Source organism: Aquila chrysaetos, chromosome 4, assembly GCF_900496995.4.
Source record: "Aquila chrysaetos chrysaetos chromosome 4, bAquChr1.4, whole genome shotgun sequence".
Lineage (NCBI taxonomy): Eukaryota > Metazoa > Chordata > Aves > Accipitriformes > Accipitridae > Aquila > Aquila chrysaetos.
The window spans coordinates 67189175-67203178 of NC_044007.1; the positions used below are offsets into that span (position 1 = coordinate 67189175).

Here is a 14004-nt window from a genome sequence, read left to right on the forward strand (position 1 = left end):
TTGTATAGTACTTGGCTCATTGGGATTGTCAAAATAAACAATAACAAAAAGAGCTCAACTGAATGCTGAAAAAGTAGGTTGGCTTTGCAGGGGTCACAGTTATGCACAAATTGGTTATATCTAATATTGAAATCCATGACATACAGCAAAAATGGAACTCATGACATAGAAAGTAAACGTGTGAAAAATAGAGAGAAACTCTAATCTGGAGATGCTCTCATGGTCAACTTCCTTTTCCACCTTTCCAGATTCAGCAGTGCTTGGTTACATGAAAAACGTTGGGAAGATTTAAGGAGAAAAGAACAGAATAAGGTTCCATTAATATGATGGAAGCAACTGCTTAGTACTCTCTGTCTATTTTGTATCTCTTCTCTTTATTTATCCTTCATGGTAAGAGACATGACACTTATTTATACAACACTTTCCATTATTGCCTACAATTCCATTGTTCTAATTGCTGCAGAAAAATGTGTAGCTTCTGTTTCTTCTATGTATTGTGCTTAAAATATTAATATAGTATGACAGTTTAATTATAGCTAATTTTACACCAAAACCACTTAAAATCCAAAGAAATTATACTCTTGAATGTACTCAGAAAGAGGCCTAGAAAATTTTAGTTTGTGGCCAAAAATTTCAAAACACACAAGTACTTTCAGACAAGAATATAAATAGTAGCTTTGTCATTAAAAGATTCTTTACCATTTTGCAAAAGTAATACTTTTGATTATGGGGATATATTCCGGAGAACATGGGTGACTTTGAGCCAGGATTTTTAGGAGTTATTTATATAGTATGTTGTTGTGCTTTTAGAAGGCTTGAAAATTAGCTCTCCAGATTACATCAATAAATTATAGGTAAAGTGAAGAAACATTTGTCTCCCTGTTTGTCCATTTTGTTCAAACAGGTTTTCCCCTGGTGGAGTTAGAATTTCAGTAATAACCTCTGTGCATATCATCATTCATTTTTAGTCATTCTTAAAAGCGATTCTCATAAAGATCACTTCTGAATTTTTGCAGTGGGCTCTATACTCCCCCTGCTGAGCTCTTTGAATAGACAGAAAGTAAGCATAGTATCAGTTAGCTTTCTCTTGAAAATTATTAAAGCTAGGGAAGAACATAAAACTTCACTTTTTCACTTTAATGGCTCAGATAAATGCTTTTGAATAGTTATTAAAAGAAGCGTTATTCATGCTTTGATTATTGTGGTTTGTGCGTGTAACAATGTTAACTTTGTATTTTTAGTTAAGAGATTCATATTTATCAATTTGTTATGTTTTTAATAGATTATCCGTTATTGTACTAGTGGCTAGATACAGTAATGAACTACAGTATGTTTCAAGTATGTTAATTTTTTTCTGTAGCAAAACATGGCTAACACTACTGATATCTAAAACTGATGCAGTTTTTTTTATATGTGAGACAAGCAACTTAATTAGCATTTACATACAGTATGCAAAGTACATAAATGTTTAACTTTAGAAAACTTACATTAATCAAATATTAGGAGGTTTAAGTTGACACTATTGGAAAGTAAAACAGTAAGAAACAAAGAATCAGGGCATTGCAGAGTTGAGGTTACTTACTGTAGTATTAATTTAGCCAGATTGCACTTAGGCAATGTGGTTAAATATAACTCTAAATGTATTTATTTTTTTATCTATTAAATAGAACATATAGAATATACAACCTTGGTCAATTAATATTTGGATAAAACCGTAACTCTGGAATTTCCTGACTTTCTGCTTCTTGATTTATCATTCTCAATGTTAGATATCTATGTAATAGTTATTGCATTTCAAATAATGCAAATACAAGTGATTTTATGGCCTATTTGTGTACCTAGTGAAGTCAACAGAAAAAAATTCAATTAGTTTAGGGAGAAAGGGGTCAAGAATTTGCTTTAACTGTTAACAAGCTGCGCTGATCACAATCTCTCCCTCCTCTTTCATAAGTATATTGTAAGATACAGTTTGGCTCTATATTTTCAGGAGGATTGTTTTTCTCAGTTATTGTGGGTTAAAATCCATTCTAGTGTTGGAAGTTAGAAATCTCAGGACTACGTTCCTTTTTTTCTTTTGCACAGGGTTCCCATGACTTCAGTGAACTGTTCTGAATTGTTGGAGAGAGAACAGCAGACTTACTCCCTATAGTTTATTTAAGCTCTTGTTTTGACATTCTGCTTCTGCTCTAGATGTTTGGTGTCCTGCATCCTGAGTTTCTATTGTTTTATTGTTTACTATTTTCTTTAGATACTCTTTTTTTCAGGAAAGTGAAGTTTAAAGTTTGTATTTCATGGGCCTTTATGATATTTGCCATTTGGAGATCTCTGCAACGCTAAGATGATGTTCGTTTGTATCTGTTCTGTTCTTTTGCCTGAGAAAGAAAATCATGAAGAGAAATCTGTCTAGAAAAAAGTTGATGAGAGAGGAAATTATCATAAAATGAAACTATATAGCTGGGGGCCTTAAGTGAAAGTAGTTTAGCTTTTTTCTTAAGAAAATGTCATGAAAAGTCAAGTTGTATCTATTAATGCCTATGTTAATATGATCAAATGGCTGATCACGATACTTTAAAAGATTTTGGGTTTTTTTAATTCAAAATTAAGCCCATTACAAGTAGATGCATTCATTAGAAATACTCTTTAACTTACTTCTGTCCTCTCAGCTAGAGACCTTGACATCTCCTTTAGAAATATTCTGGTAGTCATGTGGTTTTAAAATGCTAGAAAAGTATTATAATGAAAGCCATAAGATTAACTTGTGCAAAAAGGGGAGTGTCCTAAGAGAAAAATATTGAGATATCTATGTTGTGTTCAACTTAGAAAATCAAGTAAGAAGATCTAGTTACTTTCACAAGAGCCTGAGTTAGTCTTTTAAAGATCTGTAAGGAGCCACTTGCACAACAGAGTGGTAAAAATACAGGGTATGTACCAAAAATCAGGTCTTGTACAATAATTAAGTAAGTATAATAAAAAGTTCCATAAGAAATACTTGAAAATAGCCTATACTGTAACAAAAGTATTTGGTTGGAGAGCTATATTCTACTGAACAAGGACAGTTTATCTCCTTTTTATAAGACTCAGGAAAAAAAATAATATCTGTACAGAGTATATAGATTTTCTCTTCAACTTAATTTTTTTTTTTTAATAGGAAGCTGCACCTACAGAATCTCTGCTTAACTGGCAAGACTATGAAGGACGAACTCCCCTTCATTTTGCTGTTGCTGATGGGAATGTAGCAGTTGTTGATGTCCTGACCTCCTACGAAGGCTGCAATGTGACATCTTATGACAACTTGTTTCGAACTCCCCTTCACTGGGCAGCCTTACTTGGTAAACTGGACAATGCTGAAGTCATTTAATAATTAATTGACTGTGGTGTTTGATCTTTGTCTCTGTTTTTTTATTTAATTCCAGCCTGGCATTATGCTAACTAATCTCTTAGCACAATAATAGTTTGTGCTAGACCAGAATTAGAAGTTGTGTGAAGACTGGTTTTTTTTAGCTTCAGATTCTCCAAAGCATTGTAAAATGCATTACTTCAGCAGGCTGTATATGCTTATGATTTGAGAACAATTAGACCATACTGAGATGTTCTTGCATATGTAGCTTTGTTCATAGGTTAAAAAATCCCCTGGTATTCTAGAGCAGTGGAGTCCAACGTGCGGTGTGCACACCCCAGTGTGTATGCAAGAAAATCCATTGGGGTGCGTGAAGAAAATATCAGAACTTCTGTTTATTTTTTACCTGAAAAAATAAGAAAACTTCACTAATATTTAATATATGGATTGATGCTAGCACCCTCACTTGGTCCATATGCAAGACGGTCATGTAGGTTTTGCAGGGTGCCTGAGGGAAGTGAGTGCTCCACAATGCACGGGGTTGACAGTGGCATCATCACTCATTTGTTCACTTTCAGATTATTGTGATATATTGCAGTTTACTTGTGCCCAGTTAAGTGGATTTATGGATTATATTATCTAGTTTTTACTAAACTACTTCTCACAAAATAGACAAGTGACTTAAAAAGATTCCTGCAAAGAAGCTGCAGGTAATCTGATAATACCAGCACAAGTGAACAACAAGAAAATGGCAGAGCTGACACTTCTACTCTTAGTACAAGCTCTTCATCAGACACATTATGACAGTCTAATCAGATCTGACAAGAAGTTTTATTCAGATAAAGTTTTTTTCTGTTCAGATTGCTACCCTGAGACTCAGATGCCCTGTAAATTGTAACCGTGCATATGTGAATTCTGCACAGTTTAGTTTTACAGGTTACAAAACTGGATCTTTGCAAAAAAAGGTAAAAACCTGATTAAATATAAATAGTCTAAATAGAGGGAAACACAACTAAAATGACAGGCACAAAAGTAATATGATTTAGAAAATTGACCTCCGATTTTCAATTCTCCAATGTGCAAGAGGGAAAAATGAACACCATGTGCCAGATAAAAAGAAAGAATCTTCAAACGCTCTCTCTCCCCTTTTAACAGGCTTCATTCCTATGACCCTTTGGGACGCTGCAGACAAAGAATGCCAATAAAAGAATCAGATTGCTCACTGGAGCGATTTACTGCACCTCCAGTGACAATATACATGTAGTTTGATTATGTTTATTTAAGGAAAAAAAAAAAGTGTTCTCAGATTTGCATTTGCATTCAAGTAGGGATATTGAATTTTTACAGAGAAATTGTGAAAAACTTTAAGTGTCATAGGATCGGTCTCACAAAGAAATAGTCATTATCACTTGGTTCTGTCCAAGAAGCTAAATTTATCGTGTTTTGGAATTGATTGCATTTGAGAGAGAAGTTTTGTCTGTTGGAAAAATGGATTGTCTAATCAATGTGGAATAAAGGGGGAAGATGTGCCAAGACCTCCAGAGTCCTTTGTGAACTTGATGAGGTCTCTAGGTGGCATATGCCCATGGGGAACTTCTGATTGGTAAATCATGATTAATTTTTAGGGTTCTGTTTTTAAGTTAGTTACTGGATGCTGTATATAGATCTCAAAGAGTCTAAAATGTTACTAAATGAGCTAACAGTAGGAGGTTTTAGGTAGTGCATGGATACAGCCACAAATACTCTGTTAAAGGTGACAGGTTGCATGTGACTCTTAGGGCCTTGTTGCTCCTGTTACCTTTTCTTTTGTGTAGATAAAAGTCTCTGCCAAGTTACATCTCGTCTAAATAAAAGTACTACAGAAATGACAGTTCTTGACCTCAAGAATTGAGTTTTATTATTTACATTAATGTCCAAGCAAGATCCATCTTTGCACCAATTTATTTACTGTTGCACCCAATACAAATTTTTTTTTTTCAACTCCCTCAAGCCTTTTTTCTCATAGGTAATTTAGGTAGACCTCCTGTCCTGATTAGAGAGTTCAGTTTCCCTTTTTCTAGTTGTGTGTCCCGAAAGTTCAGGCAACTTGTTCTCCAGGCTCAGTACTCCTATGTTTTTCCTGCTAGGATTGCACTCAGAACCAACTTCTTCCAGTGCACCTCAGTTCACTTCTTATAGTCTTGAGATGGGAAGAGCACAGCAACTTTGTATATGTTCTTTTTAGTGTTCTTCTGGTAGGGAGGGACAGAATGTTGTGATTTGTTCTGGGTCCGGGCTTGTCTTAATGGCTGAAAGGAAAGAGGAGCCTTCCTGTACACCCTAAAGCCCCTAGAAAAAAAATAATCCCCATGTAGCTGTTCATCCTTTTTGACCCAAGTTGACCATTTTCTCTCTTTTGTGATATTTCTATACATATAAAGTCTGAAATTGCCATTCCACAAAAGAAAGCTTGCCTCGTCCTCCATCTCGTAGGTTTTTAAAAGCTACAGACCACAACTGTTACACAGCTTCATTCTGTAATTGTCGGTGTTTTCATTAAAAAAAGCCTACTGCTATTAGAAAGGTTTACCTACTTTTTTTCATTTATCCCGAAGTAATTCAAGTCAACTGTGCAAAGTAACAAGCTGCAAAATTGATTGTTTTCTTCACATGCAAGATACTGGGACATTTCTCCTGTAAAATCAGAGTATTTTTATGTGATTTATGCCTTATGGTATCTCTTAAAATACCAAATCATCAAGATATTCTGTGAGCCGCATATGCCTACAAAAGAAAGCATATGAAAGGATCAGTTGACTTTAGTGGCAATATACTATATTGTGTCTTTGTTTTCCTGTCTGAGAAGTGGATATGAAGTTTACCATCCCCCCAAAAATGTGATTTTAATCTAAAAACATTCTAATCTGTTTTGATGGAAGGAGTTGTGTGTGTCAGTTTGTTGTTTATTGCAGATATGGCAGCTGGTAGTAGACTAGCTTCCAGATTCTGCTGTACATCTTCAGCTGAAATTTTGATTGAATAAAACCTAAGTAAAGAATTAACACTTAATTTCTGTAAAACAATGTGATGTAGGATGAAATTGTCAATGTTGGTTTAGCCTACCTTTTAATGTAGGTGGACAAATGCTCATCATCATCAGTCTCTGCTCACTTTACTGCTTCTAACTGACCTCTTACTTAAATGCAGCATCTCAGCTGGATGATCAGAAGATTTTTCTGGAAATATTCAACTCATTCATTGCAATGTTAATAGTGCAGTTGTCTGACCAGCTACTGGTGGTTTCTTTGTTTAGGGAAATGCTCTAGTGATTTCTTTTAAAAGAAATAGAAAATCTTTCTACATGTCCCTATTTGTAGGTCATTCTGATTTACAGATGCCTCTCAAAAATGAGGATACAGAGCGTGGAACTGGAACACTATTGGGAAGAAAGTGCATGCCAGGCTTAATAGTTCAAATATCAAGTCTTGTGTTTCTCTCCTATGTTTAGACTATAATGGATACAACACAAACATACTATTATTTATTGAAGTCCATTCATTTTCTTCTGGTTTTTTTGGTTTTTTTTTTTTGTTTTGGTTTGGTTTTTTTAATAGGGAAGTGTTTAACTTCAGGATTCAATGCATATCTGGTTTTATTATATTATTTTTCTCAGGTCATGCACAGATTGTCCATCTCTTATTAGAAAGAAATAAGTTTGGAACTATCCCATCTGATAGTCAAGGTGCAACACCCCTACATTATGCAGCGCAGAGCAACTTTGCTGTAAGTAGCACATACCCTACATGTGAAGTAAATGTATTTTGCTGAAATATTTATAGTGTAACAAAGTGTTTGAATTGTTTTTAAAATCATATAAACAGTGTTGTCTGCACAAGCTTAATTGAGAGTTTTCCTATGTTATGTGATATAAATGTGGTTAATTTCAAACCATTAAAAATAGATTTTGAAAAACTAAATTGCTGTACAAAAAAGGCCCTTTGATCTATACGTTTGCATCAGAAAACACAATAGTCATTGAGGTACTTCAATAGAAAGCAGAATGGCACCTACTATTTTACAGTGCTTTTACCTTTTAAGGCTCATTGTAGCAAAATCTAAACAGTTATAAGGTATCTAGAGTAAGATCACCTGTATGAGTATTTGCACAGCTGCTTCAGTACCAGTCAAACCAGTCTTTGCCTTCAAGAAAGTGATTAACTTATGATATTTGCTATTATGAATAAGCTGTTGTCTCATAAAGCATGGCTAAAGAGCGAGTACCTTTTGTCACAATTCCTCATGAACACTATATTTTAAAAAGTTTTTTGAAGTTTTTAATATTTTAAAAATATTTTTTAACTTCAGTCAACAAAGAAAACTGGTTTCTCAGACAGCCTAATTCTTATATTTTGGTGGAATAGGTAATTTTTTTCCAGAGCGAGATCCGATACGGTAGAGCTAAGAATAAAACTCAGCAGTTTAATGATTGCTGGTCATAGATCTTATTACAGAAGTAGTTCTCAAGCACTGGAACTTAGGAATGCTTTTTTCATGCTGCTCTGTCTGTTCATAGTTGAACTATGCCATGCATAGTAAGCTGAGAGCTCCCATCTAAGTTTTCTTCAGTTATATAATTCATAACCTCCCTTTACAAGAAGGGTTATTTAGTGCCTAATTAATGTAGTTATGTAGAGCATATTGCAGCATTTTCTTAACAGGGATACTAATTTTGGTATTTTTTGCCTACCTACATGTTTATTTTCATAAAACAAGTAAAATTTTAATGCCCTTGAGAACCATTCAAGTTAACAAATCCAGAAATACTGTTGAAAGAGGGAACTGACCAATGTGTATTAATACCACAGCTGTCACCTTCTGTTTCCTTGTGAAAGTGAGTTTTGGGGTTTTGGTGGGGTTTTTTGGATGTGGTCTTAGTAAGAACATACTGATATTTTTTAAATTCAGACTTTCATTGGAGCATATCTCTGTGTATAATTTATACCTTTTTAGAGAATTTTTTTATTGATGCTGATTATTGTTTATTAAGTGGTATGTACAATTTGGGTTTGACTCACATGCCTAAAATATTTATGTTGTAAAAGCCTTTCTTTCTAGTTTGAGTCAGACTCGTGGGAAAGATAGAATGTTTTTATTTACAATCTGGTGATTATGTCCACATGCTTTTATATTTTTTTTTTTTTCTTTTCTATATTGATACATTCCTAAAAAATGATTTTTCATGCTGGCTTTCTTTCTCTGGGCTTGATTCAGTTGTATGAAATATCTTCATTATATTGCTGCCTTTTGATCCCACCAGCCAGCCAAACTATGATACCATTTAGGTTTTTATGGGGAAATAGAGTAGGTGATGGAATCAGACATTCTTTTGTAATCTTGTGTACTTACAATGAATGTACTGTTTCCCATCTTACATGAAGAATCAAACAGGAGACTCTCATTCAGATCTGCAAGCCTCTTTTAGCTGGTGATGTATCCAAGAGCTCCTGTTTATGCATGCCTAAATCATGTCTGGAGCTTCTCTCTTTTTTTACCACTCTGGTTGTTTCTGAGCACCACTATTTGCTTTTTTTTCTCACTTAAATACAAATCCTTGAGTAATTCCCACCACTGCATTCCATATACATAGTCAAACAACTGAGTGGAGACACATCCATGTTTGTTTTGGCACTAGCATCTATACATTTATAGCTTGAGAGCTGCGTTGTTGTTCTGTACAGTCTGCCCAAGTTTGGATAGGCATGGTATGTTTCTAGTTAAAATGAGATGTTTCTTGGTCCCTAACAAGAAGAAGAAAGTTTGTTCTTTTGTATTTATTATAAATATTTGAGTTGCTTTCAGTTTTACTTAACTCGATACCTTGTTCTTTGCTCTGTTTTTCTGCAGGCTACTTACTCTAATGTAACATTTTTGGGTTTTAATGACTGAAGAGACTTAGCTGTCTCTTCAATGAAGAATTTGTTCTCTAAGACTAACTTATCCCCACTTATTATAGAAGGAAAAGTTCTAGAAGAACAGAAGTTACCTAATATAACTACCCAAATAGGTTGCCTGAAATTTAGATGGCTTATGTATCCTGCAGAAGGTCCAAATAAACATCCTTTTTAAATTTTTGAACTTCATGTGTGAAGAAAGATGCTCTATTAGTATTGATTTTAGTATGCAGAATGCAGGACTGTGTATATATTATTTTTTTCTGAATTTTTCCAGAGATGTCCAAGACGATGTACTTCCCTTTCACATATTTGTATAGATTGATCTAGTAAATGAAATGTGAATAGCCTTGTCTTATTTTTGAATATTCAAAAATAATATTTAGTATTTTTCAGAGTTTCTTGGTGGCAGAGAATGAAATTATCCAGGTTTACTTCTCTAGTGTTGTCTTTCAGCTTTGTTGTTTTTTATTTTGTTTTCTCCACTTTTTTAATAGAGATAAAATACATGTGATTTTTCATGACAAAATACATGTAGAATTAAACTGATTGATACTTCTGTTTTCTAATTTCTTAACCATCCTGTTCTAATTTAATTTCATTTTGTTTTCAAGTTGTGATAACTTCATTTTGGAAAACAACTCTTACAGCACTATAGGATTTTCTTCCACTTTTTCCCATTAAAAACTAAAAAAAGGAGTGGTTGAAAGAAACATTGCTTTCCTAAAACTTAATGGAAAAATAAAATTACTTATTTATGCTTGTAGGATGTGTGCCTTAGTATTGCAAACGTCCAGCCTTCATACTGCTTTTCACTTTGCAGGATTTCAAGCAGTGCAGAGTACTGGTAGGGTGCCGAGTTGCTGGCCTAATGAGTAGCTGTTTGTGTCTGAGGTGTAGTGGTGGTCAGTGTGAGTACACAAAGCTATAAACACTTGCTGGTTTGTGTGGAAGGCTTACTGCTTCCATTCCTCATTATTTCTGGTTGGACCTTTACAATAAACTGATAGTTCAGATATGGACCCAAATTCACAAAGCAGTTAGGACCTTAGATCACATTAATATAAGACAAACGAGAAATTCCTATTTCTTTAGAGGGATGACATAATAAGTAGTAGTTAAAAAAAATCCAAACTAGTCAATAGGACATAGGCATTTAAACACCTCTGTGATTATAAGCATTTGATTCCTTATAGCCAAAGAACTCTCATCCTACCCAGAGCAGCGATAGAGCTATTTTGGGGTCACATGGAGGAAAAGATAAAATAGTGTTAATACAAATACAAAAATAAAAGAAAATAATGAAACCCACTTTTTTCAGTTTTTATTGGCTAGCCTATCAGTGGCTCTTAAGAGATTTTACCAGCTGTTAAATACACAGCCTTTGTAAGGCATTAGATAGAAAAAGGAATTCTTCCCCTAATTCTTTTTCTAGCAGTCATGATTTCCTCTCCCTTCCTTTCATGTCTGGCTTATTAAGAATTTAGCAGCAGGTTAAACAAGTGGACTGGTTTGCTGAGAGCTTAACACAAACACAGCATTTGAAGAAATAATTATTTTTGCTTTGATTTAAATAGAGATTTTAGTGTAAGAGTTACAGTGGAAAGCCTGGACTCGGGTATAAAGATTTCCTTAATATTTTTTGATTTATAATATTTCAATAATTAGTAACCTGTTGATATTATTAGATATTAGGAAATATGTCTATGTTGCCCCAAAAGTCCTGGGTTGGTTTTTGGGGGTTTGTTTTGAATAGTCAAATTATTAGAGTTTGGCAAACTAAAATATTTGCATGCGCTGTCATATTTAGAATTGGAGTAAAAAAAATATGTCAGAATATTTTGAAGGAACATTATTTTTAGCATCATAGTATTACAGTAAAGTTTTGATAAGCTGATAATATTTTTCCCATTGCTTTCTTCACAGTGACTGCAGTGCCTTTTACTTCCTTATGACGAACACATGATGTTTGACACTAAAAAGAAAGAAGTATGAAATAAATGACAGTGTTAAACTCATAGTTAAGGATGTACTATGAACATTGACGAGGAAAAGGGTATAGCAGAACGTACAGTGCTCCTGTTGAGCTATTACTCTATATAAACATAAAAAAGAAAAATGAAGCTTTGATTTCCTTCATAAACAGCGAAATGAGACACAATAGTTTCTTGTTGTTACAGATTCCTTTTAATGTTAATTTCAATAATATGTCTTTTCAGGAAACAGTTGAAGTATTTTTGAAACATCCTTCCGTAAAAGATGACTCAGATCTTGAGGGAAGAACATCCTTCATGTGGGCAGCTGGCAAAGGCAGTGATGATGTCATTAGGACTATGCTGACTTTAAAATTGGATATCGATATCAATATGACAGACAAATACGCTGGCACAGGTAAGATGCTTTACAGTAAAGAGCCACTGGATGTTTCCAGTTACTGTGATTTCCACCAAATAAAAAAGATTGTTAGAAGCTATATTAGTCTTTTCCTGGATGCATACCTTAATCCTGAAAGTATTTCTGCATTAGTTTAATTATGTGTGTGAGTCACTTCTTTGCCTTATTGTGGGAAAGAAACAAATCTTTTCTGCGCAGATTGGACCAGTTCATTTGAAACATAGCAAGAAGAAGCAATGTAGTGCTATGCTGCTATTTAGTTAGATCTGTAATCCTGGGAAAGGAAGAGCTGTTCTGTATTTTGAAGAATAAAATGAAATATAATTGCATAAAAAGCCCTCCCTGAAAATGCCTGTTAAAAAAAAAATGTCAGTAAATAAATACTTTGAAACAATATAGAGCAAACTAACCAGTGAAGTGACCAAATTATCATCGTGAAGATCATAAGTACCATAGTTATTTGTAAAGATAGTGTAATAAGGATTAGAGCTATTACACTTCTGTTGTCTAAACAAGAGGTTAAACTTGATGTCCCCCAAGTTTATCATCCCATTATCTGCCCGAAGCAAGCTAGGTATGCAACACGGTGTTTCAGAATTCAAGCATGCAAGTCATGAAATTCAAAATTTCCTATAGAAACTATGAATTCATCTCCTTTAATGAAAAATTAAAAGAATTTGTGGTAGAAGTATTGTACCTATGTAGTACTTTCAACAAAAATAGAATAACAGTTCTGGCAGAGAGACAGGTGTTGAAGGGTATATGTATTCAACAGTGTTGGAAATACAGGTAAAAGTAGTGGAGCTGCATAGTGTGCTGATGACATCTGAATAAAAAAAGAGGATAATGTGGATATATTGGGCATAAACTGGAGGGGTTTGCTAGCAGGGGACTGCAGGGGTAAGCTGTGTGGGAGGAGGTCATGAACTACCCCGTGCCAGTCACAGCCAGGTCACAAGTTTAGACGTTAAGTGCAAAAATGTATACCTATGTATATAATAAGTAGTAAAATGATAGCCAAGCTGATAGTCAGAGCACACACCCATGAATAATACAGTAGAGGGCATTTCTCCTGAAAACTATGTTATTTTAAACAAACAAGAATGTATATTGCAATGTTTGTTTATATACATTTTAATGTATTTGTTTTAAAGAATACTCAAGCATTATCTTTTGGCCACACGCACACAAACTAGCCTAAGCTGCATGGTTAGACTTAGGGAACTTGAAGCGTAGGTCTGTCCCAACCAAGAAACAAAGATACAAGTTTAACAGTTTTCCTCTTTTGAGATCACACTTCGAATAACATACAAATGGTAAATAAATGCAATGTCAGGGTTGCGTGGTTCAGGATTTGAAAGATAGCATGTATGAATATTACTTTTGTACAAAAAAAAATGAAATTGGTGGTATGGTGGGTCTTTACACAAAAAACCAAATACAGTTAACATAAAGTTCTATTTAAATATCTAAATTCATGCTTTCCTTACAAATTAACACACCAAAAAATCAGTATTTCCAAGTTATGATAGTTTTTAATTTTTTATTTTAAGAAATATTGCAACAAATAAAATCTCAGTCTTCAAATTTGATGACTTTATAAACTACATATTCTACAGTTTTAGTCTTGTTTCATCTTTTATCAGTCTCACCTATATTTGCTCCTTCCTGACAGTTCCCTTTTAAATACCTCACAGTATTTGTTTCAGACCTTAAGGTGCAGTAATGTTGTAGTTGCTGTGCAAACCTCCTTACAAAGGGTTTTCTTCTTTGCAGACAGTAATCACATACTGTGTTTCTGAAATTACTCAGGTGTGGATTTCATGCTTGAATAATTCAGGTGGTTGGGTTTATTATCTTTCAGTCTTAAACCTTTCATAGCAGTGATGTGTAATCACCTTTTAATCTTGATTTTGTTGTAGGGCTTTTAATGCAAGGAAATGAATGGATTTTCCATTTACTTGAAACTGCCGTTGTGTAGAACACACTAATAGTCTTAAAGTGTGGAACTATGCCGTTCATCGCTTGCTGTCGAGCAATCTGAACTTTACCATTGTGCAAGCATGTGCAGTTGCATGGGCTTTATTATAGTGAGCTGTAAACTTAAAAGGAAGCCCACCAGTAAATCACTCTCTGATTTCAGACCTGGGTTTTTTTCCGACAGTTCTTAATCATTCCCAAGTTTTGGTGAGGGAAAAGTAGCGTCGTATTCTGACCAGAATCTATGCACTAATAGAAAATAGCATACATGCCACCATGCCTGGGATACAGTTGCTGAGGAGAGTTCAAGGTTGTGTTTTTATGACTTTTGTGTGCCGACTCAGTTAAGCCTAGTTATAATGT

General features: G+C 34.3%; 1 protein-coding gene across 6 annotated transcripts in view; it reads left to right on the forward strand.

The window, feature by feature from the left end:
* Positions 1–14004, forward strand: part of INVS (inversin) — a 98462-nt gene that overhangs the window by 50320 nt on the left and 34138 nt on the right. For 5 of the 6 annotated variants that reach the window (XM_030011593.1, XM_030011594.1, XM_041122896.1 and 2 more), the window contains 3 exons: positions 3149–3329; positions 6990–7099; positions 11487–11658. In XM_030011593.1, coding sequence (XP_029867453.1) covers positions 3149–3329; positions 6990–7099; positions 11487–11658 — 463 coding nt within the window. Of the gene's footprint in view, positions 1–274; positions 391–3148; positions 3330–6989; positions 7100–11486; positions 11659–14004 lie in introns of those variants that run through there. The other variant, XM_030011597.2, reaches the window with a different exon arrangement.